The following is an 18977-nucleotide window of genomic DNA, read 5'->3' as shown; positions in this document are numbered from 1 at the left end:
CATATGCACTAACTTATAATAATATATAAAGACCGATTAAATACACAATAAAATATCACCAAAATATTCCATTTCCAAGTTGATTGAAGTTGAAAACTTTTCCAATTAAAAAATTGATGCTATTAACCATTTAATCAAACTAGAAACATTAAGTCAATTAAGTCAATGATTGATTTTTTTTTTTAAATTTCCAATTAAAAAATTAATTGATGCAATTCACTTTCTAATCAAACTCGGAAGAGTAAGGCAGTTAAAAAATTATGGATACTTTCTTTAAATTCTTAATTACAACTTTTTTTGAAACTATGAGTTTTTGAATCAAACTAAAAAGGATTAAACATAAAGGGTGATTCTTTTGAGGTTAGGATTTTCATGCATTAGTATTTGACAGATCACGTGGGATTTCAGACATGGTGTCAAAGAGAAAGATGCTCAGTATGCTTTGACATTTCATCATGAATAGACTTACTAACGAGCAACGCTTGCAAATCATTGAATTTTATTACCAAAATCAGTGTTCGGTTCGAAATGTGTTTATCGACAAATTTTGTTCAGCGATGAGGCTCATTTCTGGTTGAATGGCTACGTAAATAAGCAAAATTGCCGCATTTGGAGTGAAGAGCAACCAGAAGCCGTTCAAGAACTGCCCATGCATCCCGAAAAATGCACTGTTTGGTGTGGTTTGTACGCTGGTGGAATCATTGGACCGTATTTTTTCAAAGATGCTGTTGGACGCAACGTTACGGTGAATGGCGATCGCTATCGTTCGATGCTAACAAACTTTTTGTTGCCAAAAATGGAAGAACTGAACTTGGTTGACATGTGGTTTCAACAAGATGGCGCTACATGCCACACAGCTCGCGATTCTATGGCCATTTTGAGGGAAAACTTCGGAGAACAATTCATCTCAAGAAATGGACCGGTAAGTTGGCCACCAAGATCATGCGATTTGACGCCTTTAGACTATTTTTTGTGGGGCTACGTCAAGTCTAAAGTCTACAGAAATAAGCCAGCAACTATTCCAGCTTTGGAAGACAACATTTCCGAAGAAATTCGGGCTATTCCGGCCGAAATGCTCGAAAAAGTTGCCCAAAATTGGACTTTCCGAATGGACCACCTAAGACGCAGCCGCGGTCAACATTTAAATGAAATTATCTTCAAAAAGTAAATGTCATGGACCAATCTAACGTTTCAAATAAAGAACCGATGAGATTTTGCAAATTTTATGCGGTTTTTTTTAAAAAAAAAGTTATCAAGCTCTTAACAAATCACCCTTTAGTTGTAGAAAGTTATTAAATATAGTATAGCGATTAAAAATAGTTAAGTTTTTAGTTAAAAATTTAATTGAATCAATTAAAAAATTAATTGAAATTTGCAAATGAAATCAAATAATTTTTTAATCAAATATTTTTTTGAAGGTCAATGAAAACTGTAATTGATACTATCATTTTCGTGATTGAAGACATTTCAATTAAAAAAATAATTAGATCAAATAATTTTGTGATTGAATCTGAAAAAATAATTTTTTGTGTGTACTTATATAAGACCCTTTAGTTCTTTAACGGTTTGTATAGAGGAATCTATAAATAATTACCAACGGATATTCCAAGAGGGACCGTCGAAGTCAAATTTGCCCAACATGGGCCAATTTGGCATATTTTCAATACTATACGACCTACAACAATAACAACTTGTTGTAACAAGTTTTAAGTTGATAGCTTATTTCGTTTGGAAGTTAACTTGATTTCAATCGCTAGAATTTAAGAACTTTAGCACGACCCAGAATATACAGTCAAACTTCTCAGAAGTGGAAAGCCACGGTCATCTCAATTTTGTCCACATTTGGGAGGTGTCCACTTATGAGAGGTTAATGTGAATGTAATCAAATAGCACGATAATTGCCCACTTTTGAAAGGTGTCTTCTTTTCAGAGTGTCCAAGTTTCACTTTATTGGTTCTGATACTACCAACTCTAAAACTATAAAAATTACTTCTATAAGACATTGATGTGTTTTAAGGGCATTCATTGTTATTACTCCTAACTACAAATGATATAAACTTATATGGAACTAAAATTTCATTAACACGACATTGGCCATTTTCCAATAGCATATGAATGAATAATGCCGGTACAAAGCCCAGTTCAATGCAAAACTTTTGGCTCAATAATTGAAACGAATAGTTTTTAAATTTTTCCGCAATGGTATAATTGCTAAAGCACCACAAATAAAAATATTTGGTATGCAACCAACATCGTTAAAAATTGAAAGTTGCAATGAAAAAAAGATAAGGAACTAAAAATTAGATTACTGAAAAAAAAATTAGCACTACAGGTGTGTGGTAAAAATTTAAATTGTAATAAAAACGAACATTTGAATAGGAATTGCGTGAGGATTTTAAAAAAAAGAACTAGTGTGATCATAAGTTATAGTCTTCAAGGGTAACTTTGAGAAACTTCAGCAAAGGTGTCATTGGTTTTACCACTCAAAATTCCACTTGTTACCCACCTTCCTTCGATGAGATTTTATATGAATGAATGATGTAGGAAATCATGGACACTTTCATTTTCAATTTGTATGAAAAGAAATAAGAATGACACTATGGTTCACCGTACTTATAGCCTACACTGAAAAAACAGTGAACCCACCAGGAAAGAAAATTTTAGTTAATTGTTGAAAAATTTGATTAATTGAAGAAAATTTTAACTAAACAGTATTATAAACGCAGATGTCGCTCCGATTTCGCAAAAACAAGTAAAAAATTTTCGACAAATTTGAGAAGATTTATCAAACAAAATTATTATTTTTCACTTATTAAAGAAAATTTCGTAGTTTGAAGGAACAAATTGGAGTTCAAAATTGCAAAAATGTCTTTAGTGCCATACGAAGTTCATGATGGACGCATTATTGGTAAAATTTGCAAATATTAAGGAATTCTGAACTATTTTGTGGGAGACACGAATTTAGTTCATCTTTATACTTCAATTGTGTATAATTTTTATACCCTTCACCACTACTGTGGTACAGGATATAATAAGTTTGTGCATTTGTATGTAACGCCAAGAAGGAGTAATCATAGACCAACCTTTTAGTATACGGATCGGCTTAGAATTAAATTCTGAGTCGATTTAGCGATGTCCGTCTGTCTGTCTGTCCGTCTGTCTGTTGATGTATTTTTGTGTGCAAAGTACAGCTCGCAGTTTTAGTCCGATTGTCCTAAAATTTGGTATAGGGTCCTGTTTCGGCTCAAAGACGATCCCTATTGATTTTGGAAAAAAATCGGTTCAGATTTAGATATAGCTGCCATATATATTTTTCACCGATCTGGTCATAATTGGCGTGTATATCAACCGATCTTCCTCAAATTCCGTACATCCGAATATTTTATGAGTCTCGAAAAATTTGCAAAATATCAGCAAAATCGGTTCAGATTTAGATATAGCTCCCATATATAGCTTTCGCCCGATTTACACTCATTTGCCCACAGAGGCCAATTTTTTGCTCCGATTTAGTTGAAATTTTGCACAGGGAGTAGAATTAGCATTGTAGCTACGCGTGCCAAATTTGGTTGAAATCGGTTTAGATTTAGATATAGCTCCCATATATAGCTTTCGCCCGATTTACACTCATATGACCACAGAGGCCAATTTTTAACTCCGATTTAGTTGAAATTTTGCACAGGGAGTAGAATTAGCATTGTAGCTATGCGTGCCAAATTTGGTTGAAATCGGTTCAGATTTAGATATAGCTCCCATATATAGCTTTCGCCCGATTTACACTCATATGACCACAGAGGCCAATTTTTGGCTCCGATTTAGTTGAAATTTTGCACAGGGAGTAGAATTAGCATTGTAGCTATGCGTGCCAAATTTGGTTGAAATCGGTTCAGATTTAGATATAGCTCCCATATATATGTTTTTTCGATTTCGACAAAAATGGTCAAAATACCAACATTTTCCTTATAAAATCGCCACTGCTTAGTCGAAAAGTTGTAAAAATGACTCTAATTTTCCTAAACTTCTAATGCATATATATCGAGCGATAAATCATAAATAAACTTTTGCGAAGTTTTCTTAAAATTGCTCCAGATTTAAATGTTTCCCATATTTTTTTTTTACTAACATTGTGTTCCACCGTAGTGCATTAGCCGATTTAAATTTTGAGTCTATAGATTTTGTAGAAGTCTATCTAATTCGGTCCAGATCGAGTGATATTTAAATGTATGTATTTGGGACATACATTTATATATAGCCCCCAACACATTTGACGGATGTGATATGGTATCGAAAATTTAGATCTACAAAGTGGTGCAGGGTATAATATAGTCGGCCCCGCCCGACTTTAGACTTTCCTTACTTGTTTCTTCTGCTTTAGTTAAGTTAACTTACGTACGCAAAAAATTGTTAATGGCATGGAAACTTTCTTAAAACGTAATAATTCTCTGAACTAAAAGAGAATTAAATCAGCTTTAGTGAAATATAGGGTTCACTTTTTTTTTAGTGTATATGGCATACACAAGATTTCGATCGTATCTCTCACATGGCCCCAAAGGAAGAAGTCACACACGCAAAAAAATAATTCTTTCCTCCCAAACGAAATTTTAGACAAACAAAGTTCGTTTCTAATTTGCTTTTCGCTGTAAGGAAGTGTATTTGGAAGAAAAGTATATACTTTTTGTGATAAACGCTTATTCTTTTCCAGGATGTAAAAACAATTTCATAAAGACTAACTCAAAAAACAAAAAACATTGTTTTCTTGTTAATTGCATTTTCCCTCACATCTTTCTCACATCCACGAGGTTTTTTTAGTTCTTAACACCTTTTCCTGTAATACCAACAATGTAGAAGAAATTATACGATTTTATAAATTTTTAAAATTTGTGTACCTTTCGCCTGGACGGAGAATCGAACCGCGGACCATGCACTTTGTAAGCCAACACACTAACCCCTGAGCTATGTATCTGTTAAGGTCATCAATAGATAATTATCCATATAAGTTATATTTATATAGCATAGCTGCGGCGCTCACGAACCGAATAAACAAAGTTTATTTAACAGAAACAAAAATTTAGTTTGGCACCGTGGAGCAGTGGTTGCTACATCCGACTTGCATGCCAAGGGTCGTGGGTTCGATCCCTGCTTCGACCAAAGTTTTTTTTTGTTTTTTTTTTTTGACATATATTCCAAATATGTTCGGAAGATTCCGAAAAAATGTTCAACATTACATTGTACTATATTAAATTTTGAACTGTAAAATGTGTCTTATTAAAGCCCTAAGTCAGAAAAGAACAGTGTTTGATATAAACGAAATGGACTGTGTTGTTGTTTCAAAAATAACTTTTTTTATTGAAAAATTAAAAATTTTGTAACAAATGAATTTTTTTGGTGATAAAAGTTTAACATTTTCGAAGCAATTCAAAAAACTCTAACAAAAGAAAAACGTTTTCCAAACCAAAAACCATAATTTTATTCTGCTTTAACCATATCATTTTCGGTTTTAGCGGCTAAACTCGAACTTAAAAACCACCTTGAAAGACATCAATTTTTGGTTTTAGTCCCCACTTTTTTCCTATTGCCTTTTTGCACGAGTATAAAGCTACCTTTGCTTTCCTCGCCCTTTCTTCAATATTAAGCTTAAAGTTCAGCTTCCTGTCCAAAATAATGCCAAGGTATTTTGTACACTCACTAAAGGGAATTTCAATACCCCCTAAGGAAATGGGCCTAACCGTGGGAGTTTTGCGATCCTTGCAGTACATGACTAGTTCTGTCTTTGCAGGATTTACCCCAAGACCATTATCTTTCGCCCATTTCTCAGTCATCCGGAGGTCTCTCTGTATAATATCTCTAACTGTTGATGGGAATTTTCCCCTGACTGCTAGCGCCACATCATCTGTGTATGCCAACACTCATTCTTCCTATAAAACAGTTCACATTTTTTCGGTGTAAGCAAAATTCGCATTCGTATTTCAAGGACACGAAATGGCGTCACGACAATATTTTTTCAGTGTGAATAAAATTCCCTATTCACATGTGTATAATAATTTCTTCGAGTTTTAAGATTTTAATTATTTTTGTAATTTAAAAAAAATCTATATCTTCAACTATCATTTTTATTGATTACCATTTGCATGAATTTGAATATGTAAACAATGCAAATTCATCTCTTGATGATCTAAAAAGTATTCCGGTTTCATCATTAGATGTTTGTTTTTTTTTCTCTTTTTGCATTTGTTGTTTTGTTATTATTATTTTTAATTATCATTTCTTTCGAACTGATTTGTCATGCAAAAATATGGCCTAAATGATTTGATATGTTTTACACTTGAAAAAAAAAACAACAAACAAACAAATATGTATCTAAAGTAGGTCGTGAAGGTCAATTGATGATAATGATGATGATAATGTTGACGATTGTTTACATTTGTTTTGGCTAAATAAAAATTAAGTTTTGGGGTAGGGGTTTTTATGTTTGCTTGTTTGAATTAATTTATGTAAATCATAAGGATTACTATGACTATAAATATGGTCATTGGATATTAATACATCCTTCTACTTTAGTAATAATATGCAAAAGAAAAATCCAACACAAATCTAAATAAAGTACGTCCATACATTGCCCGTACGAGTTTTTCGTACTCCAATTAAAGAATTATTTATGTATTCTCTATTAAATTTTTCACTGAAAAAAATATTGTCGTGAGGCCAAAGATTTCATGTCCTTAAAATACGAATGCAAATTTAGCTTAGCACAGAAGATGTATATCTCTAATATAAAGTTTTTTTTCTTGTCCAAAAGTCGATAAACTTTTCAATGAAGACGTATTGTCCTTATAACTAAGTGATTTGACTTAAAAATGGGTATCATAAGACGAAAGAAATTTTTTTGACTTGACTTTAATAGTTCAGAAAAAAAAACTTTAAAATTAATGACATTGTCTTTAAATTTGTTGTCTTTTTGCATCTTGACTACAAAGTAAAAAATCGTTCAAAAATGGGACATGTTTTTCAACACTTTATTTTAATGATGTTTCTTACTTGAAACATAGCATAATTTCTACTGGAAGTCGTATCTGAATTCTCGTTTTTAAAGGACTTTGATAGCATATGAAGAAAAAAAGCTGAAAAAACGAAAAATTAAAATTTGCTTCCTAGAAACATCCAGCAAAAAATTTGGAAGTTCTTTCAAAGGCACAACTTTAAAAACACTTCCAGAAGATGCACTCCCAATGATGTTCTTTATTTTAACTACCCCGGGAGTTCTTTTAATTCAATTTTTTACAACTTGGTTTTTTCATACTGTTAATGGGAAATTTTAACTTTTTTTGTTTCAAAGCGGTTAAAAACAGAGTAATAATTCATAAAATGGTACAAATCATTTAAATTTTGTCGAAAAAAATACTTAATCCAATCTGAAAAAACTATGAATTTTTGAAAATATATGAGGTCAAACGTTTCCGACAAGCGTTTCCATTAAAAATTATACAAATTATTTTTTTTTTGACAAAATATCACAGAATTTTTTAATTTACATCCAATATATTGAATTTGGATCACACCTAAAGAAGTGATGCAAATTCAGTGCAACGGCTCACAGTGGGGTTTTTGATGTCAAAAGTGGGAATTAATTCGAAGTAGCTTTCCCTGTTTATAGTTTTAACTTTTTTCGGCCAAATTCACTAAAAGACATAAAACCAATCAAATTTTAAATATTTTTTAGTCCACATTTTATTTGTTTTCCATTAGTTAATTTGCAACAAAAAAAAAAAGAGAATGAATATCTGCTTTTTGATCTGATTCTTAACAATTATTATCATCATCGTCAGAAAATTACTATATGTATCATTATCATCAACACTGGCATTTTGATCACCATCAAGATTTGACTCAAATATCAACATTTGAATTACTTCCATAGGCAAATTGTGGGGTTTCTTCTCTTTTAATTTCTCATTTCTGATATAACTGGATCCGAAGTATGTTAATTAACAGTCTTTTAAATATCTCTTCATTTGACTTTTTCATAGAAAATTTTCGCAAAAAATGCTCTCTAAAATTTTTAAAATCTTTGTGTCTAGCTTCTTGCGCTTCTTCCGACAACTGTCCAATTGGAAGTAAAGCGTGGTTAATTATTTCTGCTCCAAGTAATAAATATTTGTGAACAGTTGGGGACATATAGTACCAGGGGTTGAAAATGTATTTCCATTTAATTTCGAAATGTGCAAAAAAGTGCAGACAACTTTTTCATCTATGCTTTCAAAAGAGTTTATTGTTTTAGAAAAAATAAACTTTTTTACTTAATTTGGCTTTATTCACAACTATTTGTCGACATATTTCTCGAAATCCTCTAATTTAAAGACTTACGAGCGAAACTAAATTTCATATAATAACACAAGTCAAATATAAAAATAAAAAACACAAAAATAATCTTATTAACCTGAGGATGAAGGTTCCATTATTATTTTTTTTTAATTATCGCTTTAGAAAACACTCAAAACTAATTTTTGAGACACCAATAATTTACATTTATATCGCACGCAAGGAAAACGTAAAATAACTCCAACTTCAAACATATATAGTGACACAACTGTACTTGTCAAAGACACAATTTTTGCGCTAGTGATGTGGAATTTTGTGTACTTTTACCGACTATAAAAATTTTTTCGGTTCTCCTAAATTTCATTTTTCAATTAATTCCCATTTTTGGTATCAAAAACCCCAATGTGCGGCTGTTGAAATGGAGGACTTCCGTCCTATGACAAGCCCATGTTAAATTCATCGCTTCTGCGTCAATTTTGCACCGCTTCCGGATCCAAAAAGAACATTTTCATTACTTTTTTGGCGACGCTTTTTTTCCTGGGCAAGTACACAAAACCCAAATTTAAAAGAGAGTTGTGTCGTAAAAGTATCCTTACTTGTATTCTTCGCTTCTTTGGCTCGGAATCAATACCAAAATTGTTAAAGTAAAGACAAAATCTTTGGAACCGGGCATGCTTTTTTGTCAGTGTTGTTTTGCGTACATAATTCTGGGAAACAAAATTTAATTTATTCGTTTTTTCAGAGTCCTCTAAAATTAACGGCAACATAAATTTGAATATTCGGAACCGACTACATGTAGAAATTATGCTTTGTTTCAAGTAAAAAAGTTTTTAAAATAAAGTGTTGAAAAATCTCTTATTTTTAAAGGCGTTTTTGCTTTGTACTCAATATGCAAAAAATCAACCAAACTAAAGACGATTTAATTAATTTTGAAGAATTTTGCAAAATTATTAAAGCCAAGTTGACCTTGGTCAACAAACTATTATTATACCCTCCACCATATACGGACGAATAACACTGTTGTTCATATATTTGGGTGTAAAAATTATATGTTTTGAACTGAAATTTTTTAACACAATGTTTTTAAGTGCAAGCATATAATGTTCATAAACTAGTATAACATGTTTGGGACATATATGTTAATATGTTAGAACATATAGGGTCTCTAACAACCATGCAAAAATTGATTCATATCGTTCCATAAATATATTTGAAATTTGACCTCCGCACCCTCTTGGAGGAGCAAAATTCATCCGATCCTGTTGAAATTTGGTACGTGATGTGAGTATATAGTCTCTAACAACTATGAAAAAATTAGTCCGTATCGGTTCATAGTTATATATATACCCCCCATGTCAACCGATCCCCAGATTTGACGTCCGGAGCCTCTTGGAGGAGCAAAATTCATCCGATTCGGTTGAAATTTGGTACATTGTGCTAGTATATGGCCGCTAACAACCATGCTAAACGTGGTCCACATCGGTCTATAGTTATATATAGCCCCAGATAATCCGATCCCCAATCACACAAAAATTGGTCCATATCTGTTCATTAGTATATATAGCCCCCGTATAAAGCGACCCCCATATTTCAATTCTGGCTCTCTACTTACCGCGCAAAAGTTCATGTCGGATTGTAATTATTTATAGACTTCCCTATATACACCGGTCAAGAATTGAATTATATACGTATTTAATCTGCTTTTTTGTCTAATATATACCACGTATGGACTAACCCTTGCTATCGGCAAGTAATATCACAACCCACACTGAAAAAAAAAGCATGCCCGGTTCCAAAGATTTTGTCTTTACTTAAAAAAATTTGGTATTGATTCCGAGCCAAAGAAGCGGAGAATACAAGTAAGGATACTTTTAAGACACAATTCTCTTTTAAATTTGGGTTTTGTGTACTTGCTTCTAGGAAGCAAATTTTAATTTTTCGCTTTCTCATCTTTTTTTCTTCATATGCTATCAAAGTCCTTTAAAAACGAGCTAACGACAACTTTATTTTCCAAATTAAGACTCGACTTCCAGTAGAAATTATGCTATGTTTTAAGTAAAAAACTTCTTTAAAATAAAGTTTTGAAAAACATGTCCTATATATGAACGATTTTTTGCTTTGTAGTCAAGATACAAAAAGACAACTAATTTAAGGACAATTTCATTAAATTTAAAGAATATTTCTGAATTATTAAAGTCAAGTTGACATCATCAGGGGTACCTGATGATTTCATATGCGGACGGGGAGGGGGACCTCCCCCTTGCCTTACTTTTTGAAACTTGGAACAAAATTATGCGATTTGCATGAAATTTTCATTGAATGTTGGGGTTGGCATCTAGACAAAAATCCGCTACATTATTTTTCGATATTTGGTCGGGGAGGGGGGCCACCCCTTTGCACGACTTTTTTTTAAAGTACAGTGAAAACAAAACTAAACTCCCCCGACTGAAATTTTACGGAAAAATGGGTGAGGTTATGAAATTTATATCAGGTTCCTGATTTTTTAATAAAAATAAAAGGGCATAGGGAGACATCCGCTTCTCTTAAGTACATACAGAGAAACAATTAAACTTTACCGAGTTACTTGAAATTTACAGAGGACTGGGGAGAGATCGTAACCTCTGTCAACCGTAATAGTTGATACCTGATTTTGTGATTTTTGGACGGAAGAGAGGCCGCCGCTTTAGGCTTATAATTTGCTTGACATTTTCTGGGACGTTTACAAAAGATACGCTTTTCGACATTTGGTCGGGGAGGAGGTCCTCCTCTAAAACTGCAGAAAAATGGCTCTATTAACCATGATCCTTAATCTATATCTGTCCATAAAGCTCGAAAAATAATTGTATAATTAGATATAATGCATTTGGACGGCAATTGCCTGTTTCGGTATCAGGCTAACATGAAATATAAAAAAATTTAAGTTTTATTGAAATTTACAAAGGATGCGGGGGAAAAGGTTATAAATGAAGAGGCAAGCTTCATTGCCCCACACTTGAAGGAAAGTTTCAAGAATTTTCAGGGAAGGTTAGGGGTGCTATTCACTACGGTGTTTGTCGATATTGTATCGGGGAAAGTGACGTCCCTTTAAAACAATAGAGCAAAAATTAAACATCTCCGATCTACTTGAAATTTACAGGGAACGTGGGAGGAGGTGATGAAATTTATACATGATTTTTAAATTAATATATGATTTTTCGATATTGCCTGTTTCGGTATCAGGCTAACATGAAATATAAAAAAATTTAAGTTTTCTTGAAATTTACAAAGGATGCGGGGGAAAAGGTTATAAATGAAGAGGCAAGCTTCATTGCCCCACACTTGAAGGAAAGTTTCAAGAATTTTCAGGGAAGGTTAGGGGTGCTATTCACTACGGTGTTTGTCGATATTGTATCGGGGAAAGTGACGTCCCTTTAAAACAATAGAGCAAAAATTAAACATCTCCGATCTACTTGAAATTTACAGGGAACGTGGGAGGAGGTGATGAAATTTATACATGATTTTTAAATTAATATATGATTTTTCGATATCTGGTTGGGGAAGGGGAAAATTGAAATAAACTTTGTCGATTTACTTCGATAGAATTTATAAGGACCATTGAGTAGTTGCGAAATTAATATAGGGTACGTGATAGTCCGATATCAGGTCAGAGTGGAGCGAAGGTGGGGAGAGAGTTCCCTTTTGTCGGTTTTTTCTCTTAAATTGAAAGTGGAGGGTTGTCCGTAAATGGGAACTCGGTATATAATTTTATGATTTTTGCACAGGCTTCTTTCCTCCAGACTTCTTATTAGTAAAGAGAGGGTTCCCTTTTGTCCGTTTTTTTTTTCTTAAGTTGAAAGTAGAGGATTGTCCGTAAATGGGAACTCGGTACATAATTTTATGATTTTTTCACAGGCTTCTGCCAGACTTCTTTTTAGTAAAGAATTTAAATTTACATGAAATTGGCAGCCAACGTAGAGGGTGCATTATTTTCCAACATTTTAGCAAATGTTAATGTGGTAAAATTTTTTACTACTTTTGCCTTTTCCGATTTATTGGATAGGAAACAGTAATTCTTTGTATGTTATTATAATATAATGCTTAATTTTCAGATATGTTGAGGAGAAGGATACCTTTACTTGACAAACCACACTTAAAATTCACAAGAAATATAGAAGAAGGTACACCCTCTCCCGCCGTATTTGTACCTATAAACGAAAAATCAAGTTTTTCAGCACGAAGGATATAGTTGACTAAGTTAACGCAAAATGTTCCTCCAAATACGCTTCGGAAGGCGCAGCGAAGCGGGCCGGGTTACGCTAGTTTCATATAAATGAAAAATACAAAAAAGCTAAATTAAAACATATAAAAACATTATCTTCATATTGATCTGTCGAAAAATTGAGTATTTGAGTATTTAGAAGTAAATTTTCGTTCATAAATACATGATGACCGAACTCACATGTTCATTTCTCGAGCCTTTGGAAGACGATTTTTGTGCTTCGTGTTTTTTGTGCACTGAAAAAAAGCATACTCGGTTCCACAGATTTTGTCTTTACTTTAAAAAATTTGGTATTGATTCCGAGCCAAAGAAGCGGAGAATACAAGTAAGGATACTTTTAAGACACAATTCTCTTTTAAATTCAGGTTTTGTGTACTTGCTTCTAGGAAGCAAATTTTAATTTTTCGCTTTCTCAGCTTTTGTTCTTCATATGCTATCAAAGTCCTTTAAAAACGAGTTAACGGCAACTTTATTTTCCAAATTAAGACTCGACTTCCAGTAGAAATTATGCTATGTTTGAAGTAAAAAACTTCTTTAAAATAAAGTTTTTAAAAACATGTCCTATATTTGATCTATTTTTTGCTTTGTAGTCAAGATGCAAAAAGACAAGAAATTTAAAGACAATTTCATTAAATTTAAAGAATTTTTCTGAATTATTAAAGTCAAGTTGACCTTAGCCTATAAATGTTTTCTTTCATGTTAAGATACCCATTTTTAAGTCAAATCACTTAATTATAAGGCCAATACGACTTCATTGAAAAGTTTATCGATTTTTGGACAAGGAAAATAACTTTATTTTAGAGAAATGCGTCTTCTATGCTAAGCAAAATTTGTATTCGTATTTTAAAGACATGAAATCTTTGACCTCACGACAATATTTTTTTCAGTGTGGTCTTATGTTAAAATATTTACATTTGTTCAATTTTTAAATTTTTACTGATTTTCTACAGCAAAGTCTATGCGTAAATGGATTTCATTTGTAGGTATGAATGTTTCCATTTAGTTACATGTGATGGCTTCCCCAACTTGGTGCTTGCCAATATTTTCTAATACAAAAATCACTTGCAGTGCATTCGCGGATTCGTTTATATAAATTTAGGATTTTTATTCCGAAATATCTTCAAACAACTGTTTTACGCGGTTTACCTATGCGAAAATTACATTCATTTGAGTTTTTAATGTTTTAGAAAAATGTCGTCTAGCGAAGAAAATAAAGCCATTCCAGCAAAATTTAGGAAATAATCTTTCTGACTCACTGTTGAATTAAAAGGTGGTCGAATAAGTCGATTTTAAATACTAGTGCATAACATGCGGAAAGTTCGTCAATTGTGGAAATCTGACCTGAAGAAACACCCTGCCTGAACTCTAAAGTCCACAAGAAAAATGTTGGTAGTGTTAAAAATGAGCAACGACGTTGCAATGTTCGAAATCTGACTAAGAATTTCAGTATTCATATTATTGAACATTTGGTCTCTTTATTGAAGGATATTGACAATTAATTTTAAAGAAATTTCAATTCAATATACAATATTTGTTATTTTCTTGCCATATTTGTTTGAATTTAGTTATTTGTTACCGCAGGGAAAATGTGGGGAAAGTAATGGTGGGGCATAAGGAAAAAAGGAACTGCGTAGGGAATTTTCAAAAAACGTCCTGGCATACAGGTAGCAGTGATGCCATACCATACATAATATACCGTGGCATCCTATGGTATCTCAGGCTACACATTGAATCACGAAATAAGGACTATGTTATATGCTCCATTCTACGGAGGATTAATATTTCTTGGATTTCTATTTCATAATATTAAATGTTTTTACAATAAATCACTGAAACATCCCAGAAGAAGACTAATGAAACGTTTCATTGGAATAATGATTGATTTAATTAAATAATTTAATGGGTTATCTTTCTTTCGGTAACTTACCTTCATATTCGGTTGCTGCAATTGCAAGAATGTGGCTATTCCATTGCGCACACGATTCTTGACACCACGTACAGTTCCCTTATTGGAGCGTATAGTTGAAGTGGCCGAACCACAGCGTATATCCTTATAACCAGCAAATACATCATCATGAATGGTACGACCCTCATAATCGGAAATGCTTAAGGAGTCACTGCCATCAGAGAATGGTGAAGTGGCATTATTGCCAAAACTACGGAAATTCTCATGTTCATTGACATGGAAATTGTAGTACTTGTCAGCTTCGTATTTTCGTGGCATGGAATTCATTTTCATATCGATAAAAGTACCATCTTCTTGATTTAGGACAAATGTTTTGGAGGGCATAGAGGCTCTTTTTATCGAGGTGTTGGTGGTCGATGAATTTGAATGAAAGTTGTCGGTATTACGCCTCTGGACATAGTCATTGTCATTTATTGAGTATTCCGAAGATCTCTTTGTCTCACCATTACGATGTATCTGATTCTCTTCTTCCTCTTCCTCCTCCTCTTCGTCCTCTTCTTCCAGTTCATTTTCGGCCTCATATTCTTGGTGATTTAATTTGAGATTTTTAATTTCTCTTAGTAGAGAATCTGGCAAATAGGATCCCAGTATTTTACTCGAAGGTGAAGGCGTTTTATTATGCAATGGGGACGTTGAAGATTGACGCATAAATTCATTGGAATGCAAAGAATCACAACTCAAAGAAGATGCCTCACTTTCCTCACTATCCGTATAGGAAGAACAATTACGAGTATCATTTTTATTGCCACTGTTGGAAGAGGATACACGTATTTTAGTGGTTTTCAAATGCATTTCCAAACTCTTGGCCGAAGGATTATTTGATGACTTCTTGGGTAATAATAAATGGGCCTTGGGTGATGATGAGTTATGATTGTGGTTTTCCAAATCACTACCCGTACCACTATCCAAGGTATCGCATGGAGAAAATTGTCCACTAGACATGGCTGAATAGTAAAGATAATTGGTGTTCGAAACATTTAAATCGGTAACCGAAGAACCATTGGTATGGGCCATAGTTGCAGATGATGAGGACGATGATGATGTAGATGTGGATGAGGATGAGGACTGGTTGTTTATGCCATTTGAAGAAGTAGAATTTTGTTGCTGATGCTGATGCTTTTGGACTTGGGATTGTGAAGGCCTTTGTTGTACCATTTTCTCTAGATTCAAATGTAATTCACTTTGTTTTCGAACTAATTCGGTACTCTTATCGAGAATTTGATTATCTCTTTCACTGAAATTTTCACTTTCTTTTTGTGCTGTATTTATTGCTTCGTTTAATTCTCTATTTTCTTTGTGTTTTTCACTTTCTTCTTCGAATTTGGTCGATTCAATTTTCACTATGGAAATTTGTTTTTCCAAACCATTAGGGTTTATTGCCGTATTGGGATTTATTTGAATTTTTACCACATGAGCCGTTTTAGAGGAAGAATTTGAAATGGGTTTTGAAATTTCGTCTTCTTCTTTTTGTTGGCGTTTGGAATTTTCGTTACAATTTTCTTTTTTATTCCCGTTTTCTTCGTTTATGATCAATGAATGGATATTGCTACTGGTGCTATTACTACTACTTGTGGTCGTATCCGCTTTCGTTAAAAGACTGTTGGAGTTTTCTTGGTTGGGCCAACGTTTACTACCATCATGGCTAATATCTAAGCAACTATCTCTCTTACCCATACCAAGAGACTTGAATACATCATTATTGTTATCATCATTATGTTGATGTGGATCATTATCATCATCATTATCATGGTCATCATGATCATCATTATGGTCATTTGCTAGATGTTTGGTCTGGTTTGTTGGGAATTGACCATTATTTTCTCTCCATTTACTGTTACCATTAACCTGTTGACTAGTCTTGGCTGACTCTGATAATAATGACGATGATGATGATGATGAAGTGGTTATGGTTGTTGTAATCATTTGTCTTTGTGGTATCTTGGCCGTTTGTCCACTTTCATTCAAATCTTGACTATGGTTAAAACTCTTCTCTTTCTCTTGGTCGGCTTCAACGTGATCATCTTCATATTCGTTACCATCTTCCAAGATTTTACTCTCTGCTCTGGAAATTGAACCGTTAACAGTTTCCAGTTTTATACTGGTTGCCACCTTTGGGGAATTTTCTTTGGCATTGAATGCGTTGGTTTGGTCCCTGGAATATACATTGGAAGTTATACAGTTGACTTTGACTATGGCTGGATATTGAGTTTCCTTCATTAGCAAGTCTCCAACCGGCTTTGCAGATTCTTCTTCATGGTTGATATCAATTAAAAGTTTATTGCTTGTATTCAAGTTGGACAAAGCAGCTGGTGGCGATGAGGATAATGTTGCTGATGGTGATGATGTCTCCTCATCATAAGAATGTTGTATTTTAATAACATTGGAATCTGAAGATTTATTTGTCTCTGATTTAAATGGATCGATTTTTATGGAAATTGTTTGGGTTGTAGGCGAAGATGATCCATTGCTTACTCCAGCATTAGGATCCATACAAGTGATGATAGTTTTCGTAGCCATATTGTGCAGACTTAAACAAGTTTCTTGAAATCTTCTCGAAAATTCCTTTTTGGCAAATAAATCATAAACAATGTAGGCTTCTCAAGTCACACAAAACTAGATTTGTTTTTTACACAGAGTATGGATTTTTTTATAATTTTTTCTCAAGCTTCAATGTCATAAGGTTCTTGTTCCCAAAATTGCAACAAATGGTTTAAATTTCTCCACAACGGTTGTTTAATAACAAAAACGTCTTCCTTTTTCTTTTTTGGATAGTAATCAAGTATGACCATATAACTCAAGCCAATGTTATTGTAAGGGATCTTCTACAATACAGTCCGTCCTTCTGCCCACCTTTTGTTCACTTGTAATTTAAACCAATGCGGAAGTGTTCATTTCATTACTTGTAAGTTGCTACAGAGTCTCTTTAGCACGTTCGTTTGTTATTTCTATTTCTTTTTGTTTACAAATTTTATTTTTTTTTTCACTTTATAAAATTTCCTAAGTTTTATTATGGCTTAGCTAGCTTATCTGTTTCATGCATTTCTCTTTGTTCCTCTTGCTTCATATGATTGTCCACATTGGCATTTTCACAATTGTATTTTTCAATTGTTCACTTTTGATCTTTTTTTTATGCCTTAGTAACCGTTTTTTCTAAAAGAAGACACTTCTATTTGTTGTTGGTTATGAGGCTAAAGCTTTTCTTTCAAATTTTCTTTTATGGACTACGTGCCATAAACAATTTTCTTATGATCTATGCTGACTACTGTTCAAGTGGTGTTGTTCTGTAATGAAAAAGAAGAGTTGATGGAAAATGAAATTTATTTCTAAATCTCTTTTTTCTGAGATAAATCTCGAATGCAAAAAAAAAGAAGTAAATAAAATTAAAATTTGTTTTTTGTTCAAATAATTAGTTCAAGTAATTAGTTTTTTTAACGCATGGTCTTCCTAGAAAGTCTATGTGAACTTGATGAACATTTGACGGTAATATGATATTCGAGAAGAAGGATGCCTCGGTGGGGCTAGAAGAAATTACCAATTTTGTTAAAGTCAGAATTAATCTTCTTTGTTGTGTTAAGATTAGGTTACTTTAAATTTGCTAAAGTTTAAGAAATTGCAAAAATTTTTAGCACCATACGAAGTTCAAGATGTGCGAATTGGTGGTAAAATTTACAAATTCTAAGAAAATCTGAACTGTAGTGCAGGAAATACAAAATTAGTTAATCTTTATGCTTCATTTGTGTATAACTTATTATTATCTTTTTATAGTTATTTTAACTAACATACAAAAAACAATTAATGTGAAGAAAACTTTCCCGCCTTGAGGAAATTTTAACTAAAACAAAACATAATAATTTCCATGAACTAAAATACAGTTAAATTGGCTTTGGTGTCTTGGTGGGTTCACTTTTTTTTATATACCTCTTGCAAATAATGACTTACAATAAACGAGTGAACCCACCAGGAAAGAAAAAATTTGGTTAATTTTTGAAAATTTCGATTATTTTTAGAAAAATTTAACTAAACAATATTACAAAACGCTGACATCACGACGATATCACAAAAATAAGAAAATTTATTAAACATATTAATTTTTTCACTTATTAAAAGGAAAATTTTATAGTTTAAAGGAAAATATTGAAGTTCACAATTGCAAGAAGTCTTTAGCGCCATACGAAGTTCATGATGGGGACATTATTGCTAAATTTACAAATTTTAAGAAATTCTGAACCACTTTGTGGGAGACACGAATTTAATTAATCTTTATGCTTCATTTGTGTATAATTTTTATACCCTGCGCCACACTGTGGAACAGGGTATTATAAGTTAGTGCATATGTTTGCAACACCCAGAAGGAGACGAGATAGACACCTGCTGTCTTTGGCAAAAATGGTCAGGGTGGGCTCCTGAGTCGATATAGCCATGTCCGTCTGTCCGTGAACA

The 18977-nt window shown here is 32.9% G+C and overlaps 1 protein-coding gene across 2 annotated transcripts in view; it reads right to left on the bottom strand.

Annotated features, from left to right (window-relative positions):
• LOC142229305 (uncharacterized) overlaps positions 1-18977 on the bottom strand; it is a 247698-nt gene that overhangs the window by 191699 nt on the left and 37022 nt on the right. For both annotated transcript variants that reach the window (XM_075299854.1, XM_075299855.1), the window contains exon 2: positions 14499-17818. In XM_075299854.1, the coding sequence (XP_075155969.1) occupies positions 14499-17054 (2556 nt within the window). In that variant the 5' untranslated portion in view covers positions 17055-17818. The remainder of the gene's footprint in view (positions 1-14498; positions 17819-18977) is intronic.

The sequence above is a fragment of the Haematobia irritans genome, chromosome 3 (assembly GCF_050003625.1).
Source record: "Haematobia irritans isolate KBUSLIRL chromosome 3, ASM5000362v1, whole genome shotgun sequence".
Classification (NCBI taxonomy): domain Eukaryota; kingdom Metazoa; phylum Arthropoda; class Insecta; order Diptera; family Muscidae; genus Haematobia; species Haematobia irritans.
Note: the sequence above shows the minus strand (reverse complement) of the source record. Positions and strands in the feature narration are given on the sequence as shown.